This window comes from Hyaena hyaena, unplaced genomic scaffold, assembly GCF_003009895.1.
Source record: "Hyaena hyaena isolate Hyena2069 unplaced genomic scaffold, ASM300989v1 scaffold_568, whole genome shotgun sequence".
In the NCBI taxonomy this organism is placed as follows: Eukaryota; Metazoa; Chordata; class Mammalia; order Carnivora; family Hyaenidae; genus Hyaena; species Hyaena hyaena.
Window position 1 is genome coordinate 405,605 of NW_024081199.1, and position 26,232 is coordinate 431,836.

Sequence of the window (26,232 nt, forward strand, 5' to 3'; positions counted from 1 at the left end):
GTGACCGGCCCAGAGCGAGAGCAGGGAGCTCTGCGGTCCCTGGCTGTTCTAGGGAGTAGTCTCCCAGCGACAGGGCCTGGCAGGGAGAGAGCGTCCGGGCCGGGGCTAGGGCTGGGCTCTACATTGACGGGCGCGGCGCGGAGCGAGACCTGGTGACGATGGCGGGGCCGCAGCCCCTGGCGCTGCAGCTGGAACAATTGTTGAACCCGCGCCCGCGCGAGGCGGATCCTGAGGCCGACCCAGAGGAGGGTGAGGCCTGACTGGGGAAAAGCCACGTGCGGAGCGGTGGGTCCCAGCCCCGGGCAGCCCCGGGAGGCGCGAGAGAGGCCGGCAGCCTGGCCTTGCCGCCTGGCCTACTCGGCTTGTCCTGGCGCAGAGGAAAACAGCCTCCCGGGAGGGTTGCCCGGGCTCGGGAGGAGGGCTTTGGCTTCCTTCTGACCCTCACTCGACTTGGTGCTTGGGTGGGCGGAGTATCCTGGGGACTTCGAGAGCTGTAGCAGGGAACAGGGGTCTGGTAGTTGTTTGGAAGTTATCTTTCAGGTTGCCGTTACCGGTATTGAGTTAGAAATGAGAAGGAAGTCTCAGCCGTTTTTTAAGTCGGCCTGCCCCCAAGAACTTACTTGGAGATTGAAGGAAGAAGTGGGATTCCTTCTGCTGTTTCAGCCCCCTTAGGCCTCAAGACATTTGCTCTGGGGCTGACAAATGGGACTGCTGTTCTTCTTCTTCTTCTTCTTTTTTTTTAATGTTTATTTATTTTGAGAGAGAGACAGCTAGCAGGGGAGGGACAGAGAGAGGAGGAGAGACACAGAATCCGAAGCAGGCTTCAGGCTCTGAGCTGTCAGCACAGAGCCCGATGCGGGGCATGAACCCACGAACTGTGAGATCATGACCTGAGCTGAAGTCGGATGCTTAACCGACTGAGCCACCCAGGTGCCCCTGGGACTGCTGTTCTGTAAGCTGATGTTCAAGGTCTAGTTGGGAGTAATCCTGCTTTAGACTTGAATCAGAGAAGTGTGAGGAAAGAAGAATAAAGAAGGATAAATGTGAGTGCTGGACCGTGTCTTAGGAATATCAGTTGAAGGAGCTGGGGCTGTTGAGCCAGGATAAGCAAACTCCCTTAGGGATGGGATGGAGTGAGGATAGATGGCTGACTTGCAATATGTGAGTGTCAGAAATGAAAGGGGAATTAGGCTAGGTTTTATAATCCAAGGCATAGAAATCTATCCTACTAGTAGACGCAGAGGTCAGCTTTCTGTTCAGGAACAGCAGTAAGGCAGTGGTCTATCTGGAGAGGTAGTGTTTCCTGTTCCTGGAAGTTGAGGATTTTGTAGAGTGGGTGAAAGTGTTGAACAGGGTTACTATTAAAGTTCTTTCTAACCTGGAGATTCTGATTACTCTCCCCCACCCTCCCCTACAGCCACTGCTGCCAGAGTGATTGACAGGTTTGATGAAGGGGAAGATGGGGAAGGTGATTTCCTGGCGGTGGGTAGCATTAGAAAACTGGCATCGGCCTCCCTTTTGGACACAGACAAAAGGTATTCTGGCAAGGCTACCTCTAGAAAAGCTTGGAAGGAAGACACCTGGGAGCAGACTCTGCCAGGTTCATCTGGTGAGTAGACATATTTGCATGGTGCTTTCTCTTCTCTAATTTTTTGGGGGTAAAGTTGTGGGGTTTTGTTTTTGTTTTGGATGACCTCTGTAAGACTAGTCTGTGTGTGTGCCCCCACTTACTATCTTAGGAGAGACTGGATTTGGCATTAGAAAGGACCTTAAGATACTTAATTTCAGTTCATAAGGATTCTAAGGCTCAGGGCTATTAAGTTTCTATAATCCTTATGTTTAGATTAATGGTTCACCCTAAAATAGAGAGAAAAGGCAGTAGATATTTGATAGGGCTATGTGTTGAGAAAGAATTGAGTCTGATGAGCATGCTTACTCATAGATTTTGACCCTTTTCCTTTGGTTTTTCAAGTCTTGCATTGAGCCACTGTATAATACTGGTTTGTGAAACTTACGTTTTTGCCATTGTAAAAATAATATAATCCTTCCCTCTCCCCTGCAAGGGCCTTAGGAGGATGTGAGGACATCAACTCATAGTTTTATTTTTTATTTCTTTTTATGAAATTTGAAAAATGTAATCTCTACATCCAACATGACATTTGAACTCTCAACCCCAAGATCAAGAGTCGCATGCTGTTCTAACTGAGCCAGTCAGGCGCCCCATCAGCTTACAGTTTTAAAGCATTAGCATTGTAAGTGTCTCAGTGGAAGAAGGGGCTGGATATGGTGGTTACCGAGTGGATGCCTTTTTTCCCCACCTTTAGAGAGGTTAGAGGTGCCAGGTTGAGAATGCACAGATGATATAAAAGAAACTATCATTCAGGTCATGATATCCATGATTAGTTGGATAATGGATAATTATCCATTGTAGTTCTGGGGGCTCCTGGTAAGCTCATTTCACATTCTTTGCCTAGAGACTGATAAAGGGACCGATTGTGAGACAAATATTATAATGCTTATTGGGTTTCACCATGTGTCAGGCCTTGTGGTCGCTCTTTAAGTTCTAAGATATTAGAACAGTCTTCAAAAGATGTTGTTAATTGTTATCATTACATGTATCATCTCATTTGATACTCTAAATTTATGAAGTTGCTAGTATTTATCCCTTCTGTTTATAAATTTTTTTAATTTATTTATTTTTAAGGGGGGGTGCACGTGGGGGAGGGGCAGAGAGTGAGAGAAAGAGGGAGGGAGGGAGATACAGAATCTGATGCAGCCTCCAGGCTCAGAGCTGTCAGCACAGAGCCGGACGTGGGGCTCGAACTCAAAAACCATGAGATCATGACCTGAGCTGAAAGTTGGACACTTAACTGAGCCACCCAGGCACCCTGTATCCCCACTTTAAAGGTAAAGAAATTGAGGGACAGATTGGTTATGTAACTTGCTCAAGGTCATAGAGCTGGTAAGCCAAAGAGCCAGGACTCACATGAGGCCGACTGACTCCAAGATCGATACTTTTTTTTTTCCCCCCAGATCTATACTCTTAACTGCTACTCTGTGAGTATTCCTTAATCTGAGAAATGTCATACATTTAAAGAACTTAAAGGGTTAATTTTATTTTTTTTAAATGTTTAACGTTTGAGAGAGAAACAGAGCACAAGTGGGGAAGGGGCAGAGAAGAGGTAAGACACAGAATCTGAAGTAGCTCTAGGCTCTGAACTGTCAGCACAAAGCCAGCCCAGCATGGGGCTCAAACCCACTGACTACGAGATCATGCCTTGAACCCAAGTCAGACACTTAAGTGACTGAACCACGCAGGCGCCCCAGAACTTAAAGGAGTAATTACTGTACTGTTTTTGCATTTCATTTTTGTATTTGTATTTTGACAGCCCTCTTCATGTCCTGAGTTTATGTATACTTTTTAAAAGAAATACTGAAGATCTATCACATCAGCTATTACTTATGCTTAATCAATAAAATTATAATATCTCCTGTACATGAAGCTATTCCTCACTCTTCCAGGCATGTTAGATGTATCCTTTTCTGTGTACCAATGGCACTATAAGTTTTTTAAAATTTTTATTTAAATTCCATTTAGTTAAGTGATGAATTACTAAATTCTATTCCTGAAATAATCATTACACTATATATTAACCAGCTTAGATTAAAATAAAATAAAATACACACTGAAAAAAAAAATTTTTAAATAAAAAATAAATTCCATTTAGTTACTATATAGTGTGATATTAGTTTCAGGTATACAATTTAGTGACTCAGCACTTATAACACCTGGTGCTTATCACAAGTACACTCCTTACTCCCCATCACCTGTTTTACCCATCTCCTTACCCACCTCCAATATACTGTGTACAGATGACACTATGACAATAATAGTGACATGAATATTGGCATGTGTATCTACCACTCTTACCAGGCTGTGAATTGCTCCCCACAGGTGTTATATTGTACTTGTCATTTCTTAGCTTTTATCTAGACCTGGCTGATAATAGGTGCTTAAATAAGTAATAAATAGGGTACACTGGTGTGATAGATATTGTACATTTGGGGTAGTTAATGATAAATTACATTTCAGATATAGGTTTGGGAAAACTGTTAATTGCCTTATTTGATATCATTCCATTCTTCAAGTTCCAGACCTTGCCCCACAGTTAAAATTTCTCCCTCTGGGTTATCAAAATTTTGTCAGTTGTTGTCTGTATTTGATGGGTTTCTCTTTTACACTAGAATCTTTGTTAGGATAGGACCTGTGTTTTGTTCATCTTTGCTTCTCCCTTAGCCTTTTATCATTTATTTATTTTTTTTCCCAGATTTTGATATTTTTTCTTAAATAGTTTATTGTCAAGTTGGTTTCCCTTAGTCTTTTAGAGGTAGTGATGTATAATATATATTTGAATCGAGTGCAGCAATATATTTTATTTTTTTGATGGATGCTGTAGTCCTTTATTTGAAATAAAAGATGTGGCCTAATGTTTGTCTCAAAGTAACATCTGTCTTTTTTCCTTCTTTCTTCTCTTGTTCAGACAAGGAAATAATATCTGATGAGGATGAGTCTGGAGATGGAGATTCAGAGGGGCTGGGTCTGGAGGGATCCGATGAGGATGCCATGAGTGCTGCTGCGGAAGAGGAGTGTGCTGATGACAGGGACAGTAGTCTGGCCTGGAAGAAGAGGAGCAGAAGCCGCTCTGGGAGAACACCGGGTTTTAGTGTCCAGAGTATCAGTGACTTTGAAAAATTCACCGAGGGAATGGATGACCTTGGTAGCAGTGAGGAGGAAGAAGATGAAGAGGAGAGTGGCATGGAAGAAGGGGATGGGGAGGAAGACTCCACAAGTGAGAGAGAGGAAGACAGGGCTGGAGACAGGAATAGTGAAGACGATGGTGTGGTGATGGCCTTCTCCAGTGTCAAAGTTTCCGAGGAAGTGGAGAAAGGAAGAGCTGTGAAGAGCCAGATAGGTTTGTACATGGTCTGCTGGTGGCTTATTTTTCAGAGTGTCTGCATTTGATCTCCTGTTTGTTTTTTTTGTTTTTTTAAAATTTGTTTTGGCTCTTCATTTTCTCCTGTGTCCTTCCAATTAGTTTGTGACATGTCCCACCTACCTAGAGGCCTAAAGCCCCATTCTTCTCTGCTTAGCCAGCCTTTTCGACACTGAGCTGCTTAGCTGGTTCTGTTCTAGTATTTTGATGGCTGTGGAATACCGAGGGGAAAACAGTTTTCTCCTCTCTTTGGACTTTAGCATACCCTCTCTCGTAACAAGTAGTTGCTTCCAAGATACTGAATTTATTTCCTGTAATGGAGAGTATTTTCATGGCATGAAGCTGTGATAAAGCCGTGCTTTGTAGAGACTGGTGTGATTTCTTGTCTCTTCCCACCTCCCACCATGAAGATTTTTGTAACAAATGATATTTTTTCTTTCTCAGCTCTGTGGGACCAGCTTTTGGAAGGAAGGATCAAGCTACAGAAAGCTCTGTTGACTACCAATCAGCTTCCTCAACCAGATGTTTTCCCTATTTTCAAAGACAAAGGTGGCCCAGAATTTGCCAGCGCCCTGAAAAATAGTAAGAATACTTATGTCATACGGGGTTACTTTAGAACCACTGGAACATTGGGATACACTGGGACTGTATTTGGAGCACCACAGAGTTGAAGAAGAGAAGATTTGGTTTTAGTGGTAATATAGTACAGAATAGGTTTTTAACTTTTTTTAAAAGGTTATTTATTTATTTTTAGAGAGAAGGAGAGAGAGAGAGAGCATGCACTTGGGTGCACAAGTGGGGGAGGGGCAGAGAGAATCCCAAGCAGGCTCCATGCTGTCAGTGCAGAGCCCGTCTCAGGGCTCGATCTCATGAACTGGTGTCCCGGTTTGTGAGAGCTTTACCTGAGCTGAAATCTAGAGTTCGATGCTTCATCAACTGAGCCACCCCGGAGCCCCTACCTGCTTTTTTTTAAAGTGAACTGTCTGCCGCACATGGGGCTCAAGCTCATGACCCCAAGATCAAGAGTTGCACACTCTACAGACTGAGCCAGCCAGGCTGCCCCGGAATACCTGCTTTAATTAGGAATTGTTTCTGAGGGTCTAGCCTTTAGATTTTATATCTTACCATACTTGAAGTCAGGCCCTGCAAATATTGTGAGAGTGGATCTTTTATATCCCTTCCCTCAGCTTTCCCCCCTTCTTTCCTTAAGTAAAAGATAGGTTGGCAGTTTTCAAAAGTTTTGAGATTTTTGGATCACTTAGCTGCTATTTTCTTTTTCTTTTCAAGTAAACTCTCTGCCCAACATGGGACTTGAACTCATGACCCCAAGATCAAGAGTTGCATGCTCTACTGACTAAGCCAGCCAGGAGACCCATTTCTCTACTGTTTTTAATGCCTTGGTACCCTAATTCCTGGTATGCTTTGGGGTGAGACCTAATTGCTCTAGGTTAAATGTTTGGTGAGGAGACCTTTCCCATTTTGTAACTTATTTATTATCCCTTTCTTTCCCCCTCCCCTTTTTTTATTTTTTGGATTCATCTTAAAATATTGGTATTTTAAGGGTTGGTCAATGTCAGGTGGACATATTCTTATTCTTGGGTACAATTTAGTTCCTTTAACTACTTTAATATTATTTAACCTTTTTTGCAACTATTATGAATTTTTTTTTAATGTTTGTTTAATTTTGAGAGAGAGAATGTGCGAGTGGAGGAGGGATGGGGCTGGGTTAGGGGACAGAGGATCCAAAGCGGGCTCTGTACTGATAGCAGCGAGCCCAGTGTGGGGCTCAAACTCACAAACTGTGAGATTATGACCTGAGCTGAAGTTGGACACTCAACTGACTGAGCCACCCAGGCACCCCTGCAACTATTCTGATCTTCTTAATCTGCCTTTTTTTATACTTAACCAATTGCCTCTTTGCCTCATTGGTGAATTCCAGTTAATGTGATAGATGTCTCTTAATCTGACAGGATGGGTTGCAGTGGAGGAGGGAGAAGAAAGGAATGTTTGTTTGGTGTCACGTATTCTAAGATAGGAGAGTGGAGAGTATTCTAATGCTGGTATTTCTGTACATCTGAAGAGTGGCTAATATTTGTTTTTTAAGATTTTATTTTTTAAGTCATTTCTACACCCAAGGTAGGGCTCGAAACTCATGACCCCAAAATCAAGAGTTGCATGCTCTACAGACTAAGCCAGCCAGGCGCCCCAGGGTGTCTATTTTTGTTTGTTTCAATCTTCTTATGACACTATGACATAATACGTTATGTAGCTCCCTGTGTTGGGAAACAGTTGAAGAAAAATTTCGAAGGTACATTACTTTGGAGGCACTGTAACTGTGCTATCTAGCTGGTGTGGAACATAGGCTGAGTTTGTACTGACCCCAGAACAGGAACTGGAACTTATTGTCTTTAATTAAATCTCCTGTCAGTTTGCTTGGCCTTATAGGAGTTAACATTAGACCACCTGGCTTTAGATTCCATCTCAGCAATAGATTAACTGTGACCTTGGTGAGGTTCCTTAACTTCATGGTAAAATGGCAATGGTATGGTTGTGAGGGTTGATGGACATGCTCAGTGTAAAGCATTAGCCCAATGTCTGGCACATAGCACCCCACAACTGTTAGGTGTGGGTATTTTTCTGCTGAAAGAGGCGTTTGGTAATTATCAGCCATGTGAATGATGGTCATCAGTTTAATAACCATCATCCCCACTGTCTTCAGTGGTGTTTGACTTTTTATTAGTATTCAGACCTCCTATGTAATTTGCCCATTTGCTCTGGAAAGTGCAGTGTTACATTCTTCTTTAATGCTTATAATTCAGCTTTTGTCTCATGACTACAGAAAGATAACCAGAGATTTCTTCGTTACAACACCCAGCTACTGCCTCCCTGAAGCATTCAACTTTTCCTTGAAATATTTTCCTTTGGCTTTGGTAACACTATGAGTGCTGTTTGGGTTCTCCTGCCTTTGTGATTTCTTCTCACCTCAGACTCTTATTTTAGTCTCGCAATGTCCATTTCATCATGTGCAGGAACCTGTTCTCAGGTTGGATTTTCTTGATGTGTTCTCTCCATGGCACTGCCATTTACTTATACAGTCCTGATGATAGCCTCTAATGCAGCATATTCTAGCCACAGTAAACTCCTGAGCAGCATGCCATTCTTCCTTCAGCACCCTCTACTCTACTCTCCTGAGACTAAACAACTATCTCCTTCCTTCCCCAACACACACGCACTTAGTCCCCAGTCACCTCGGTGTTACGTGTTGGTGATTATAACTCTTGAAGTGTTAGGTAGTTTCAAAGACAGTTTTTTGATATTTTAGTAGTTGCTCAAGTGTGAGTCATAAAGGAACCTTAGCAAAATTAAGGGATTTTTCTGTGGGCAAAACTGTTTCTCTAAAGAGGTTACCTTTTCCTCTCTGTTTTTCTTTTAACAAGTTCTGCAGTATTAGGAGTCAGGTCTTTTACGTTGGTGGCAGCAGTATATGAGGAAGAAGGCAAGTTACTTAAGTAAACCTCAGCATGAGTTATTTAAAAATTATCATTATGAAATATATCAAACTTGAACAAAAGCATGGAGAATGTATAGTGAACCCAAATACCGTTACAAGCTAAGTAATCATTAGTTTTTGGCCAATCTTATTTCATCTCTATACTAACTCTCCCCTTACTTCTGGATTCATTTTGAAGCGAATTACTAGATATTCTATCATTTTATCAGTAAATCAGCATGTATCTCTAAAAGGGTTTTTTAAAAAAAATCACAGTACTATTATTTCACGTAAAAACATTAACAGTGATTTCTTAATAAGCCTAACTGATTTTAATGGATGGGAGAATTGAGAGAGCATTTCTGTAACAGGCGCACTCTACGATCTTTTCGAGAGTTTGCTCTATCTTTAAATGAAGTGATTAAAGGAAAGCCAAACTTCAGCCATAATAAGTTGACCTTTTAGTGAAATGCATGTTATTAATGTATTTAATGATATGCATTACAAACTGCAGTGAGCACCATGTTTTATTACAGGTCTAAAATGCAATATCATTAAAGACCTTTAATAGAAACAATGGTTGACATTTTGCTATTTCCCATAAGCAAAAAAAATCTGAGAACATAGCATAATGTAATATAAATATAGAGGAAGTGATGAAGTTCTTTACTTGCCTATGAGTATAAAAACAAATTCCACTATTAATAAATTGCATTGTATTTGCACTCCCCCATCTTCACCCTCTCTTCGCTCTGTGGCCCTTCGCCCAGGCCTTCAACTATTTTGACCTGAACAGACTAAAATTTTTACTGTTAATTTGACTTCAGCACTAATAAACACCTTAAGAATATCTTTTTAAATTTTGAGTAAGGCATGGGCATTCACGGAGTCTTTATAATGTTTCTGTTTTGTTTTATGTTTTATTTATGTTTAAAGTTGGCAGTAGATTCACAGGGCTCAAAATGTAAAAGATACCAAATGGCTAATATAGAGAAAATTTTCTTTCCCACTCTTGTGCCATCCAGGAACTGCCACCCAGCTCCCTATCCCATGGGCAACTAATATTATCAGTGAAACTCCCCCCATCTTTTAAAATTACTTAGTTGCCTCAAGTTACAAATGTATGAACATCTATTTGTTCTCTCAGTTAACACCTTATGGGTCCATGGCAAATGAAATATAGAACCCTGAAGCATTCTTTATTACTTGGGGTAAGTTTAAGTATAGCTTGGGACAAAGGTACTTGCATGCGTCTCCTAATGTAGCATTGTGTAGGATCAAGGACCCTTTTTACTGTAGACTTCATCCAGCAAAAAATGAGATAAGCTGGGTCTTTTTGTTTCAGCCGATGTCTCATTTTTAAAACTATCTTTATTGTTTCAATTTTAAAATTATGTCATGCTTACTTCAGAAATTCAGAAAATACATAAAAGGGTAAAGAAGAGAATAAGGATTACCTGTAATCCAATTGCCCAGAGGTAACCACAGTTGTCATTTTGATGAATAACCTTTCAAACCTTTTTCTGTGCTTACAAACACATACTCACATACGTGTTCCCTAAAAAAAAAAAAAAGGAATCTTATAAGTATGTACTATTTTGTAAGCTTATTTTTCTACTTAATATTTCATGTCAGTATATTTAGATGTACATCAGCATTTTCAGTGGCTACAGAATATTCCATTTTATAGATTTACTGCAATTTATTTAACCAAGCTGTATTGATGGATGCTTAGGTTTATTCTAGTGTTTCACTTTGGTAAAGCATGCTTTGATAAACATCCTTGTACATACATATTTGTGCAATTTGTCTAAAAGTAGCCCTTCCAATAGGAATATAATGTAAGCCACATATGTAATTTAAAATTTTCTAGTAACCGCATTAAGAAAAAGTCTAAGAACACAGGTGAAATTAGCTTGTAATATATTTCATTTAACCCTGTATATCAAAAATATTTTAACACGTAGTCAATATACAAATATTAATGAGGTATTTTATGTATCTTTTTTCATGTTAAATCTAGAGTATATGCCACACTTAATGCTCATCTTGGTTTGGACTAAGCACATATTGAGTGCTCAGTAGCCACATGGGGCTAGTGGGTGCTGTATTGGACAGCACAGATCTATATTCCCTGGAAATGCAATTGCTGGGACAAAGGGATTGTGCGCTTTTTTTTTTTTTAAGGCTTTCAGAATATATTGCCAAATTGGCTCTTAGAAGAATTCTAACAATTGAAATTCTCATCTGTGACTGTTGTTTTCCTACTCTCCTGCCACCACAGAGCATTATTGATCTCTTATTTTTCCTAAGCTGTAGGTGGGAAATGAAGGCAATCATTTCTTGATAAAATTCTCTTTGATATTTTCATAATACCTGTTGATTTAGCATTAAAATATATGCTATGTTTTGTTTGTTTATTAGAGAATGAGTTTTATGTACGAAGATTTTTAGACACTATTGACGAGTACTTAATTTATCCAGCCTGGCTAATTAGGCATTTATATTATGTAGAGAATGAGATTGGATCACAGAGCAAGTGTTTTTCCAATGTGAGCAAGTGGTTGGACCCGGAGGAGAGTGTCAGAGTCCTAGGCAGTGACTCTACCTACCCTGGAGGGATGAGCCCTAGATGGATCACTGAGCTGTGGAAGCTCGAAAACAGCTGAAACCAGTCTAGTCAGAAAATGTTTTTTTACTGCTTTAGGTTTCTTAGGAATTAGGATTGTCTTTGGCCACAGGAGCAGGAAGCAACGTGACTTGTAGTAGCTGGTAATAGCAGTGGTTCCCTATTAGAATTACTTAATCTGCTGTATTCATGGGGAAGCTGTGTGAATCACTGTATGTTAGAGCCTCATTATAGGGACATTTAATGAACCCACTTTTCCCCCTAAGTATTTATTTATTTATTTATTTATTTAGCACCAGCAGGGGAGGGACAGAGATAGAGGGGGACAGAGGAACTGAAGCAGGCTCTGTGTTGACTGACAGCAGAGAGCCCAATGTGGGGTTTGAACTTACAAACAGTAAGATCATGACCTGAGCAGAAGTAAGAAGATTAACTGACTGAGCCACTCAGGCACCCCGATGAACCCACTTTTAACTGTAGGTGTCTGGCCAAAAAAGAAGAGGGAGAGAAAAACAGCTTAAATAGTGTCAGAAATTCTGCCGATTATTGTATCCAGTGAGCCAGTGCCCATGAGTAAGGCTGAACCTCTCCAGTGAGCGTCTTGTCAGACAGACCGACTCTGCTTTTTAAGCCTATAGCATATGGTCTTTGTACAGCATCGTCCCTAAATGTAATCATCTGCATTTAATTGCTGAAATAGCTGTGTGCCCTAGAGTTTGAGGGGGAGGAACTGCCTGTGTCGAACTTGCCAAGAGATAGTACAGTGCTGAACTTTATGAGCAGTTTTAGAGATTTTCAAGTAATTTGATCAGAACTTGAGTTTTGCTTTATGCTCAGACTTGAGAACCTAACCACTGCCTAAGATGCTATTCTCCTTTATTATGGTTATTGTCTTAAAACCAATGCTTAAATCATTTTATTACTATCATACAGTCATAAATAAGTAGTACCGTGGCTCTTTGCCTTCCAGTTAGTCTCATTCCCTTACTGTTTTGCTTCTATAATTTTAGGTAGCTTGTTTATGTCTCCGTTTCTTGCTTCATTTATTCTATGATATGAATGATGAGAATGCTACTGAGAGGTTAAAGAGGACTGCAAAGTGACCATTTTATTTAACAACACTGTGGTCCACTGTGACCTTGGTGAACAGTTTTGGTGGAGTGGGAGGGATACAGGCTTGATGGGAATGGCTTTGCATGAGGGTGGGAAAAGGGTATCTGAGATAGTAAGTGTAGAGAACTCTTTTCTAGGGATGTGGCTTTAAAAGGGAACAGAGAAATGGGACGTTAGGCAGAGAAGGTTGTGGAGTCAAGAAAGAAGTGTTTTGTTTGTTTTGGGACAGTGGAAGTAACAGCGTGTTTTCAACATTGATAAGAGAGATCCATCTGCTGTAGCAGTGCCCTTGAATAGGTAAGTGCAGATGGGACTAGTGCACAGGAGGGGTGGCCTTCAATAGTAGCGTGGACAGTTTAACTGTAGTGACAAGCAGGGAGGTAGTGTATAAATAGACACTGATAGGTAGGAGTCTGAAAATTCTTTTTGATTGTTCTATTTTCTTCGAAATAGAAACCAAGGTCATAAATTGTGAATGAGGAATAGGGAATGAGGTAGCAGAAATTTTGAGGAAAATGTATGAAATAGTCATTCCATCTTTTTTCCACTGCAGTTTTACAGTCTACCCTGCAACTACAACCAGGAGCCCAGTGCTTTTTCCGTGTTTTGACCCCAGGAGTTGAAAAACCAATAAACTGTGTTTACAATGTTATTACCATGCAAATAAGGTATAATAGCAGGGCAGGGAAGAACTGGAGACTTACACTTCTTTCCTGTGTGTTCAGAGTCACGGTTCCTGGCCACTCAAAGGACAGTGTTCTTAGTGTAGTTCAAGTTCCCAGTTCAAGTAGATCTTTTATTAATAACCCTGCTTAAAACCATGCTGCTGCTACTTATTAATAAGCTGCTTAAAACCATGCTGCATTTTGATTTGCTTCACATTCAGACTATTAATTTATTACATCATGTTCCCCTTAGGTCTCTAATCCTCATTCCCCCTAAGCCCCCAACCCTGTAGCTCAGTTTCAGCTCAGTCTTTTTTCCCCAAACTTTAAATCTGTGCCATGTCTTCTCTTGTGTTTTCCCAGTTTGAACTGGTTGTTGTTTCCTGGGACTAGTACACAGTTGTAGTCCTGGGATTTTTTTTTCATTGCTCTTCTTGGATGAAGCTATTTTTGGCCTCTCTTGTCTTCCTTTATCTCAGTTTACTTTGTCAGTTTGTGGCCAAAAAATGTGTGGGGAGTAAATTATTTGAGTTTTTGGAGATTTAAAAACACTCTGCCCTCATTCTTCATTACTGTATTCTTAATTGATTAGGCATAAATTTCTAGGTTGAAAATGACTTTCCCTCACAATTCTAAAGTACTGCTCTGTATTAGTTTGCCATTGCTACCGCAGCAAATCACCATAAGCTTGGTGGCTTCAAACAGCACGCAATTATTTACATATTATCTTACAGTTCTGGAGGTGAGAAGTCCTAAAACCATGGCATCAGCAGGGCTGTGCTCCTTCTGGAGGCTTCAGTGGAGAATGTTTCCTTGGCATTTCCAGCTTTTAGAAGCTGCCCACATTCCTTGGCTCATGGCTCTATTCCATCTTCAAAACCAGTGGTGTCATCCCTCCAACCTCTCTTTTTGTGACTCTGACCCTACTATCTTTCTCTTTAAGGCCTTCGTGACCCCACTGGGCCCACCTGGCTAATTCAGGATAATCTTCCCATCTCAGACCCTTATTCACAAAGGGTAGACTCTTATCTACAAAGGCCTTTTGCCATGTCAGGTAACATATTCATGGGTTCTAGGCATTAGGAGGTGAACTTCTTTAGGGGACCATTCAGTCTTGTTTTCTGTCATCGGAGTGTTGTTGATGAGGGGGTGGATGCTGCTCTGAGTTTCATTCCTTTGTGAGTGGCTTGTTTGTTCTCTAGAAATGTTTGGGATCTTTCCTTTACATTTGGTTTTCTGAAACTGCCTGAAGACACGTGTAGGTATGGATTCTTTTTTATTCATTGTGTTGCGTACTTCATGGGCCCTGTTAGCCTAAACACTGGGGTCCTTCAGTTTTGGGAAAATCTCTTCTAATATTTATTTGATAATAGTCTTCCTTTCATTTTCTCTGCTCTCTTTTAGATACCAAACCTGGGTTGTGTCTCTTATGTGTTTCTTCTCTAACATTTTCCATGTCTGTTCTAAAAGATTTTGAGTTTAAGTCCCAATTCTTTGTGTATGTGCGTGATCATATTTTAATCTGTAAGAGGTCTTTTTTCTGAATGTTCCTTTTCTATATAATTAGTGTACTTAGAGTATATTATGTATTTAAAAACTTTTTGTTTCATATTTAGTTGTTTTATATTTAGTTATACATTGTTCCTGTCACCACCACCTTTTCTGTTTACCTTGGACTTTTTCCTCTTTAAAAATTGTTTTAAACGATTTATGTATTATTTTTTAAAGTAATCTCTATACCCAGCGTGGGGCTTGAGCTCATGACCCCAATATCAAGAATCTCATGCGTGCGGCACCTGGGTGGCTTAGTCGGTTGAGCTTCTGGCTTTGGCTCAGGTCATGATCTTGCAGTTCGTGAGTTCAAGCCCCATATCCATTTCACTGCTGTCAGCACAGAGCCACTTTAGATCCTCTGTCCCCTTCTATCCCTCCCCTGCTTGCATATGCACACACGGTCTCTCTCAAAAATAAACATTAAGAAAAAAAAAAGAGCCTCCTATTCTACAACCACTGAGCTGCCCAGGCATCTCTTTCTTCTTTTTTTATTTTCATTTTCATCTTTTTTATTTTAGAGACAGAGAGCATGTGAGCGGGGGCAAGGGACAGAGGAAGAGTGAGAGACTTAAACAGGCTCCGTGCCCAACATGGGGCTCAATCCTATAACCCTGGGATCATGACTTGAGCTGAAATCCAGAGTCAGGTACTCAATCAATCCAGTGCTCCTCCCATTTTTAAAAATTTTTTACCTCTTTCCTCTTTTAAATTTTTGCACAGTTTTTATATGTATGTAATTTAAAAGAGTCAAAGAATTTTATAAAGCGTGATATGAAAACCAATTTTAGCTGCCTGTGGACCACCACTCCCTTGCTAGGACCTACTATCCCAAAGCAACAGGTCTGTCTTTAATTATCTTGTTGTATTTTTTTGGAATCCATAGATTTTTGTTCATATCTCTAATTAACATGTTTTGTTTCTACTTGATTTTTCAGTTTTAGGCATTATCTATTGGTGCTTCATTATGAAAATGAGGACTTAGCTCTTGTTCTTACTACACTCATAGCTTCTATCCCTTTGTGGTTGTATATTGTAATTTGGTTAGATCAATAGTCAGTATTTACATTATTTTGTCTGTAAATACTGTTCACAGCAGAGCCATGTAATATATATACTATGGTTATTTGTCTGTTCCCACATATTATTTTGTCTTTTAGAGTTAATAGTTACATTTTTGTTTGTATTGACTTCTTTGCAGTTAATCAAGCCCACACTTTTCTCAGCTGTCTAAATCTCCCCTCCAGATATTCAGTTGTATCAGAGATTCTGCCAGTTTATCTTTCTGAAGAAATCTCTCCCAGAGCCTTTTGACCTGCTTCAGTCTGGACTGTTCACCTTCCCTAGTGCCCAGCTATCATTCTGGCATCTCCCTTTATTACCCTGGGGCCAACCTTAGCTTCTCACTGACCTTTTTTTTTTTTTTTAATTTTTTTATGTTTGTTTATTTTTGAGAGTGAGAGACAGAGTGGGGGTGGGTAGAGAGAGAGAGGGTGACACAGAATCAGAAGCAGGCTCCAGGCTCTGAGGTGTCAGCACAGAGCCTGACATGGGCCTCGAACTCGTGGACAATGAGATCATGACCTGAGCCGAAGTTGGACGCTTAACCAACTGAGCCACCCAGGTGGCTTCTCACTTCTGTGCAGCAGCTCTTCCAGGATTTTTCTTGCTTGTTTCCATATTTTGGTGAAGTACATCCTCCGATAGTTTGCTAAGAAATGGTGCAGGAGGTAAACTATTTAGATAATGATTGTCTGAAAATATCTTTGTTCTGTCATCACAACTGATTGATTATCTATAGAAGTCTATAAAATATTCCATTGCCTTCCACTCTCCGAAGTTGCTCTTGATAAGTCAGAAGCCATTCTGATTCCTGATCTTACTGTTTCTTTCTCCCCTTCTGGAAACTGGGGAATTCTCTTTGTCCACAGAATTCTGAAATTTCATGGTGCTGCGCCTTGGTGTCGGTCTGCTTTATCCAGTATGTGAAATACAGGGCCTTTTCTACCTGGATATTCATCTTTCAGTCCTGGAAACTTCCTTGAAATTATTTTGTTAGTGATCTTCTGTCCTCTATTTTTCTCTCTTTTTTTGGAAGACCTATCATTTGATGTTAATCTGTTCCTCTCCCTTCTTTTTCCCTCTTCAATTTTCTATTCTTTCTTTTCTCTCTTTATTTTTTATGGTTCTGCTTTCTTTCTTTTTATTTTCTTTAAAGATTTAATTTAAAGCAATTTTTTTAATGTTTTATTCATTTCTGAGAGAGGATAGAGAGAGAGACAGCATGAGCAGGGGAGGGTCAGAGAGAGAGGGAGACACAGAATCTGAAGCAGGCTCCTGGCTCTGAGCTGGCTGTCAGCACAGAGCCTGACACAGGGCTCGAACCCATGAACTGTGAAATCATGACCTGAGCCGAAGTCGGACGCTTAACTGACTGTGCCACCCAGGTGCCCTAAAGATTTAATTTTTAAGTAATCCCTATACCCAGTGTGGGGCTCAAGCTCATGACCCCAAGGTCGAGAGTCATATGTTCCACTGACAGACCCAGCCAAGTGCCCCTGGTTCTACTTTCTAAGACATTTCCTCAGCTTTATTATCAGACCCTTCCATCCAGTATTTTAATTTCTTCTGTCATTTCAGTGTTATTTCTCTGAGGATATACATGATGTATATTTTCTGAAGTGTTCTTCCTACATAGCCTGTTCCCTGTATGCTTTCTTCTGTTTTAACCCCTGTATAACATGGTAGATGTTTTTCTTAGACGTTTGGTAATCCTTTGCTTTCTGTTGGCTTTTAAGAGTAGGGTACCGGGGCACCTGGCTGGTGCAGTCAGAAGAGCATGCGACTCTTGATCTCAGGTTATGAGTTAAAGCCCCATGTTAGATGTAGAGTTTGCTTAAATAAAACTTAAAGAGTAGGGTACCAAAACATTGATTAGAAGTTTTGTATGTTTAGAGAGGCTCTTTTCTGTGTTTTCCATTGTAAAGGGATCTATGTGGGCCATATTTGGTGAACCTCAGTGTCAGTATCTTTAGATCTTTGCTCTTTATGGGATTATAGTAGCTGGAGGACTTTCTGTCTCCTGCCTGGCTGCTGGCATTCTAGCAGGTGTGCAGGCTGGGGAGCTCAGCATCCAATATCTGAACTTCAACTTATTCCCTCTGTTTTTAATATTATGCCCTTGCCCCCCCCCCCCCCCATGTCTGGTGTCCTCCTGTCTAGAGATGCTGTGTTTAACTCTTCAGAGGATAAAGCTCTTAGCCTCTGCCTACGGGAAAGGATCTAATAGATTGACTATGTTTAGCCCTGTCTTGCTCTCCTCTTCTAGAGGTGCCCAGCACTGCCAGTTCCTGAATCTTCTGCGGTTTTGTTCACAGACTGTAAGGGAACTGCTTCTCTCTCATTCTTCTTCACTGCTAACACCAGAGTCAACCTCCTCAGGTTTGTTATGTCAGTTATTAATTTGTCTGCTTTTGAAAAAACCTGATTTACTGGGGCTCCTGGGTAGCTCAGTCAGTTGAGTTGCTAATTCTTGATTTCAGCTTGGGTCATGATCTCAGGGTTTGTGAGGTTGAGCCCCACACTGAGCTCTGCACCGACAGCATGGGACCTACTTGGGATTCTCTCTCTCTCAGGTCATGATCTTGCAGTTCACTAATTCAAGACCCACATCAGGCTCTGTGCTGGCAACTCAGAGACTGGGCCTGCTTCAGATTCTTTGTCTCCCTCTCTCTGCCCCTCTGCCCCTCCCCCACTCACAATCTCTCTCTCTCTCTTCTCCCCTCTCTCCCCCCTTCTCCCTCCCTCCCTTTCCCTTCCCCCTCCCTTCCCCTGCTGTCTCTCCCTCCCCCCTCCCTTTTCTTCTCCCTCCTCTTCTCCCTCTCTCTCAAAATAAATAAATTTAAAAAAGAAAAACTTAAAAAAAAAACCTGGTTTATTGAGGTATAAATGGCATACAATACACTGTGGGTCCCATTTCTCTGCTCCCCTCTAAAGCCACATCCCTAGAAAGAATTGTCTTTATTCATGATCTCAGATCCCTTTTTCTTCTTCTCTCATGAACCCATTCCAATCAAGCCATTCTACCCACACCAAGATCACAGATGACCCCTTGTTGCTAAATAAAATGGTCAGTTCTCAATCCTCAGCTTACTTAACCTGTCAGCATTTGTCCAGTTTGACGTGTGTATACACCCGTGAAACCAGCACTACAATGAGGATAATGAACATATTCCTCATCCCCAGAAGTTTCTTCAGCTTCTTTAGAGTCTTTCCTTCCTGCCTCTTCCTGTCCTTAAGCAACCACTAATCTGTTTTTGTGTCTTCTAGAATTTTATATAAATGGGATCATATCGTTTGTCCTTTTTTTTTTTTTTGGTCTTTTACCTGTCTTTTCACTCAGTGTAATTATTTTGAGATTCAGCATATGTCAATAGTTTATTGCCTATTATTGCTGAACAGTATTTCATTAGATGGATATGTACATTTTGTTTTATTTCCAGTTATTGCTATTACAAATAAAGTTGTGTGAACATTTGTGTACATGTTTTTATATGGACATGTACTTTTATTTCTCCTGGATAACTAAAAATGGAATGGCTGAGTCATATGGTCAGTATATGTTTACCTTTTTTTTTTTTTTAATGTTTATTTAGTTTTGAGAGGGTGAGTGCAGGGGAGGGGCAGAGAGAAAAGGAGACAGAGAATGTGAAAGCGGGCTCTGCGCTGACAGCAGAGAGCCTGAGGTGGGGCTCCAACTCACGAACTGTGAGATAATGACCTGAACCAAAGTCAGATGCTTAACTAACTGAGCCACTCAGGCACCTCTAACTTTTTTTTAAATTCTTTTTATTTTTTAAGTAATCTCTACACCCAGTGTGGGGCTCGAACTCACAATATCAAGATCAAAAGTTGTATGCTCTACTAGCTGAGCCAGCCAGGTGCTCCAGTATATGTTTAACTTTTAAAGAAACTGCTAAGCTGTTTTCCAAAGTGGTTGTACAATTTTATAGTCCCTCCAGCAGTGTGTAAGAGTTCCGGTTGCTCCACATCCTCATAAACTATTGGTGTGGTCAGTCTTTCTAATTTTAGACGTTCTAATACCTGTACAATAGTTCTACTGATTTTTTAGCTTAAGAACTGAGTGGCTATCTTCTCTCTCATACTTTCTCCTGTCTTTTTGTGGGTTTATTCCTTTAAAAATTACTTTGATCAGCAGAATAGAATAAGTTGAGAAGTAGATTCACACAAATATGGACAATGGACTTTGTACAAAGTTGCAAAGTCACTTCAGTTAAGAAAGGATAGTCTTTTCAACAAATGGTGTTACGACAATAATACATTTATTTGTGAAGGAATGAACTTCAACCTGTAGCTCTCACTTTATTAAAAATTCAACACAAAATAGATCAGCAACTTAAAAGTAAAACAAAACTGTAAAGTGTTTTGAAGAAAACGTGGGAGAAAAATCTTATAGACCTTGGGTGAGGCAAAGGGTTTTTAGATAATGACCTCAAAAGTGTAATCCATAAAAGAATAAACCGATGGGCTAACTCAGAATTAAAATCTCTTGCTCTGTGAAAGATGTGTTAATGGAATAAAAAGACAGGTTACAGACCTAGGGAGAATATTTGCAAAATAGAAACATCTGACAAAGGACTTCTGTGTAGACTATATGACGAACTCCCAAAACTGAACAATAAAAAAATATCCATATAAAAAACAGGGCAGAAGATTTGAACATAAGCTTAACTGAGGAAGATATTTGATGGCAGAGAGGCATGAAAAAATATTTAACATAATCATTAGTGTTGAAGGAAATGCAAGTTAAAACTGCGATGAGATGCCCCTGCATACCTCTTAGAAGGACTCAGAATAAACACTGACCACACCAAGTGACAACAGAGATACAGCGCAGCTCGAACTTCATATATTGCTGGTGGGAATGCAAAATAGTCCAGCCACTTTGGATAAGAGTTGAGTGGTGTTTTTGTAAAGTTAAACATATATTTATCAGATGTCCAGCAGTCCTGCTTAGATATTTACTGTAGGGAAATGAAAGCTTGTCTCCACACAAAGACTTGTACGTGCATGTTTATAGCAGCTTTATTCATAATCACCAAAAACTGGAAAGAGCCCAAATGCCCTTCAGTAGGCAAATAAATTGTATTACATTACTCAACAATAAAAAGGAACCAACTATTGATAAACGGAAAACTGTGGCTGAATCTCAAAGGTCTTAATGCTAAGGTGAAATATGCTGGTCTCAGTGCTTTACAATTCCATTTATATGCTATTCGGGAAAAGGTAAAACTACAGGGATGGAGAACATATCGGGCTGGCAGAGGTTAGGGTTGGGTGAAGGGTCTGACTACAAAGGGGCAGCCTTGCTTTCTTTGTTCCTGTAAGTTTCTATTTTCCTCTTCAATAGACTCATTTCCTTGGACTGTTTCCCACCTGTTTTTCCCCAGAGGCTCACCACCGAACCCTTCAGCTTGGCTTGATTGTGAGCATTTGGCTTGGACTGAGGGAGTGGGGGGAAATAGTTGTGTGCTTATTCCCAGATAAGTCTGGGAATATTTCTTATGGTAATGGATACGTGATACAGTACTTCTAGGGATGGGGAAATGGGCAACATCAACCTATAGTGTCATTCTTGCTTGAAAAATATATCTTTGCTACTAAAACCTCACCCAGAAGAGAATAATAGATTACACAGGGCTTCTAGATTTTGATGTGGGTTAGAACTGAAAAATGAGATGTCCTTAAACTCTTTTTCCTTCTCTCTTTGATAAGTGATATAATGTGGTTTGGACACTCAGAGATTCCTGAGATTCCAGGTTCTGGTTGATGATTTACTGCAAAATTGCTTATAAATTGAAGTAGAAAATGTTTTGCAGACCTGGCAGCTTTCTGGCTTCACACCCATTTGTCACCCAGCATTTCCCTTTGTGTATAGAACAAGAATTAATTAGGCTGCACTGCAGGAAAAGTTTATGGCTATAATTTATATAGGATGAATTTCTTTTTAAAGAGACAGCATTGTTTTGTTATACCTATATACATATAAGTGTGTGTATATCTAAAGTGATTTTTTTTTCTCTTAAAGCAATGTGTGTTGAGCTTCCGGGGTAAGCATTCATTTTTCTGCTTAACGCAAGACATTGGTGGATTAGATGCTTTTTAGTGATTGCTTTCTGATTAAACTGTTGGGTTTCTGTTTCTTGTTTTTAAATTCATTGTGTGCTAGTGAGCAGCACTCAGTTGTAGGTTTGCATTTTTGACATTGGTCAGACTTGTCTGATTTCCAGAGCTTTGTATTCTTTTGGTCTCTTCGAAGACTTAGGATTCTGCCTTTTTTTTTAAGGTCTTGCTCATTCAATTAATGTTTTCATAATCAATGCAAGTCAGAACTTGCAATTTGTTCCTGATTTGCACATTAAAGAGCTCCATTAATTAAGGATCCTGGTGTTTGGCATGTTCCCACAGGATCTGTGCATTATTTACATGGTGAAAGTGCAGGATGCACGCCTCGCAGTGGTAGTGGCAATTGCAGTTAATCCTGCTTTTTCTTTCTTTCTTCTTCTTTTTTTCTTTTTTGCTTGTGAATAACAATTAATTCACAACTCATTGAAACTCCTGAGGGATACATTGGACCAAAATAGGAACAAGTGATCCAAATGAGAGGGCCACAGTGGAAGAGTAGAAAGTAAATCCTTTGTTTAAAAGGGAAAAATCCCCCTGGAAGACATAGAGAATTTATGTGTTTGGTTTTTGTTGGTTGTTGCACATGGCTGAATGTAGGAGGCATAATAGCGTGGAGTTGTAATTGTTTACTCAGATTTTGCAGATTTTTGTTTTTCCTCTCCGTAATAGTAGTTGTATTGATAAATGAAGTTGCCTTTCATAACCGAAATGACCCCAGAGATTTAGACAAACATACCCCTATGCTTATGTCAAATACGGTGTTTCACAGTATTGCTGTTTTTAGTTGCTTTTTCATGATATCACTCTCCAAAGTGTTTGGGTTCTATTATAACCATTTCTTTTGGAAGCCTAATCTAAGGAAAGGTGATCTCCATCTTGTTGCGTAGGAGAGTGTAAAAAGCAGTTGGAAGCGTGAATCCGGTCACTGGTTCAGCAGGTTCCTCCTTTCTGGTCTTAGCCATGGCTAATGCTTGTCTATTCCTAGTGCATTTTCCTAATAGTAGCTAGTCCATCTTTGAAAATACTATGAGTAGCTGCAAAGCATTTTCAAAAGTAGAGACATCTTTTTCTCTGATATTTATGAGACTTATTAGGGATTTTGTAGGACTTAAATTTGTCCTTATGTTCTTCTGTTACTCCAGAGGGGTGTGTGTGTATAAAATCTTTACATATATTTTTATATAAATGTATATGTAATATTCACTGTAAAGTATACACACACACACACACACACACACACACACACACAGTATCGATGTATGTAAAGGAAAAAGTGAAAGTTCTCCCACTTTCCAAAATCCCTGTACCTTCTCAGAAAAAAGTATGGGGTTGGGGTTTATTATTCCAGACATTTTAATATGTATATCTTTTCTTCCACTATATATATATATTTTTCCATTAAGTTTTAGTGGAAGTTTGATGAGGGGAAGGGTTAGAGAGACCAGTCTGAGAAAAAAAAATACATAGGCTATAAGGTTACTTAAGAATTACCTTTAACTTGACCCCAAGTAAGTTTGTCTGTATGATTTGCTTTGAAAGTTTGCTATACTTGGACTGCATTTAACTTTAGCTTGAGTTCTTTGGTAATTTTTAATTACTTTTCATATAATATTGATTGTTTTGCTTGATGTTTAATTTCAGATCTATCACATTCTATTTTTTCTTGAGGCAATTGGATAAATTTGGCTCTGGATAATATCCAAAATGCTACTATTTTGAGAAGAGTTCTTACTAGCTATTTATACTATTTTATACAAGCAATATTTTTTTAATTTTTAATTTTTTAGAAGTAATCTTTATGTCCATTGTGGGGTTCAAACTCACGACCCCAAGATCAAGAGTTTCATGCTCTACCAACTGAGCCAGCTAGGTGTCCCATACAAGGAAGATTTATATAAGTAGACAAGCTGTTTATACAGTCTTAAAGAGTCCTACATTCTAAAGATGGTACATAGGGGCGCCTGGGTGGCTCAGTCCTTGAGTGTCTGACTCTCGATTTCAGCTCAGGTCATGATCTCACAGTTCATGGGATCAAGCCCCTCGTTGGGCTCTACATCGCCAGCAAGGAGCCTGGTTGGGATTCTTTCTCTCCCTCTCTTTCTGCCCCTCCCCCATTCACATGTTTCATCTCTCTCAAAATAAGTAAATAAATATTAAAAAAGATAAAGATGATACATAAATTGTATGTGGTGAGGGTTGGGGGAAGGGCAGAGACAAACACTCTAACGTAAGTTCTAATTAGAAAGCACTTCTGGTGTTGTCAGTAAGGCTCATAAGGTAAAAGAACATGAGTGGAAAGAAATCAAATATGACAATTTGAGAACCAGGATGATCAATTTACTTCTATCTTGGCATTGTTGTTATGCAAGTACAATGCCAGATGCCTTTATACTTACAAATAATAAAAACAGCTCCCGTTTAGTACTTGTGCACTATTGTTCAGGCACTCTATTAAGTTCTTCACAAATGTGTCCTTTAGTCCCCACAGCAGCCTGTGAAACAGGTGCTAATGACTGTGTTCTGAGTAGAAGTGAAATCTTGGAGAGGGTTAAGCAACTTGTTTAAGGTCACCCGGTTAGTTAGAGACAAAGTCAGTGTGGAATCCGGAGTCTGCTCTGCTTCACAGCTTCTGCTCTTGGCCACACCACCCAATCACAGCGCATGCAGTTTAACTCTCTAGTCTGTTGTTTTTAAAGTATGATGGAATAAAGAAGTGGAATAAATGCCAGAGCTTGAAGGAATGAGGCAGGAGCGATATGGAGATGAATTTGTTGTGAAACAGAAGGCTTAGAGTGAGTAGTAATTGTCTCCTTCAGTTTTTCTCCGATCTTTCCCCACACACTGCCTTTCAGTAGGAGAGCCAGAAGGGCCCTGGGGGTCAGCTCATCTAGTCCCTCTCCTTTAGGTGGTAAGCCTTTTTTTTTTCATGATAGAGAAATAGATCACTAGGTAGTTTCCTTATTATAACTGTGATACACATTCCTTATATAAAATTTAGTAAATGGCCAAAGCAAAAGTAAGTAAATAATCTTCCTTAATCCCAGCAGCTCCAATTAGTTAACCCTTTGTTGTATGGTATATATCTTTTCCAATTCTAACCCCCCCCCCCGCCCCCACATTGTGGGCATTGTAGAACTAAAGGGGAGCCATATTCTATATTCTGTTTTGCAGTCTTTTTTTCTACTAAAAAACTAAGGTTTTTTTCTACTTAAGCAAAGATTATTAATATTTTTCCGTGTCATTAAATATTGTTCTACAGCATTATTTTTAATGGCAGCATAGACTTCGCATCATCTGGATAGTTTAACCAGTTCTTTATTGTTGGACGTTTGGATTGTTTCCAGTTTTTCATTTTTATAAATAATGTAATAAACATCGTTGTTACTAAATCTTTACTTCCATCCATGATTGATTTGTAGCATGAAATAAATTTCTAGATGTGGAATTAGTATGTGTTCTAAAGATATGTGAAATTTTAAGGCTTTTGCTCTGTATTTCCTGGTCGCCCCCCAGAAAGGTGGTATCACTTTAACATTCTTACCTTCTTTAAATGAATGTCAGGGGCGCCTGGGTGGCTTAGTCGGTTAAGCGTCTGACTTTCACTTAGGTCATGATCTCACGGTTCATGGGTTCGAGCCCCGCGTCGGGCTCTGTGCTGACTGCCAGCTCAGAGCCTGGAGCCTGTTTCAGTCTGTGACTCCCTCTCTCTCTCTGACCCTCCCCTGCTCACGCTGTCTCTCTCTCTCCTAGAAATAAAAATAAATAAATAAAATAAAATAAATGAATGTCAGTTTCCTGTATCCTTGTCAACTCTGGATTTTATCATTTTGTTTCATCTTTGTCACTTTGATAAATAGAAAATGGTTTCTGCTTCTTTTAGTTCACATTTTTAAAAATTTACACTTCCTAGTGTTTTATAAGGGTAAACATTTTTTTCCTTACACTTATTGGTCCTTGGTATTTGTTTTGTGAATTATACAGGGGAAATTTTAAACTAGTACTAGGGATAGCTAATCCCCTTATCAATCAAACTTATGACCACCTCTAATTTTCCTTGCCTTTGTTTTAATCTCTTTCTCCTTATTTGATTTTCTGTGGACAGGAAGAATTGCTTCTACCTCAGAAGACCTCTTTGTATTATTGAATATATATATATATATAATCTTCATTAACCTTAATAGTCATAAAAGTAAAATGTGTTTGTAATAAAAATACTTTTTTCAAACAGTATTTTAAAAAGTTTTTTTTAATGTTTTATTTATTTCTGAGAGAGAGAGAGAGAGAGAGAGAGGGAGAAGGAAAGGGAGAGCGTGAGCAGGGGAGGGTCAGAGAGAGACACACAGAATGTGAAGCAGGCTCCAGGCTCTGAGCTGGCTGTCAGCTCAGAGCCCGATGCGGGGCTTGAACCAACGAACCGTGAGATCATGACCTGAGCCGAAGTCAGACGCTTAACTGACTGAGCCACCCAGGTGCCCCTCAAACAGTATTGTTTCCCTTCCTCCCTAATGGTACTGAAATATGTAACATGGACTCTGAAAGTCTTTTTTCCCTACTGTCAATAGTACTCTTCAGAATAACCATTTT

At 39.8% G+C, this 26,232-nt stretch overlaps 1 protein-coding gene across 2 annotated transcripts in view; it reads left to right on the plus strand.

The window, feature by feature from the left end:
- The window catches only part of AATF (apoptosis antagonizing transcription factor), a 100,864-nt gene continuing 74,632 nt past the window's right edge, over positions 1–26,232 (plus strand). For both annotated transcript variants that reach the window (XM_039256364.1, XM_039256366.1), the window contains exons 1-4: positions 1–249; positions 1,418–1,609; positions 4,542–4,973; positions 5,439–5,576. In XM_039256364.1, coding sequence (XP_039112295.1) covers positions 159–249; positions 1,418–1,609; positions 4,542–4,973; positions 5,439–5,576 — 853 coding nt within the window. In that variant the 5' untranslated portion in view covers positions 1–158. The remainder of the gene's footprint in view (positions 250–1,417; positions 1,610–4,541; positions 4,974–5,438; positions 5,577–26,232) is intronic.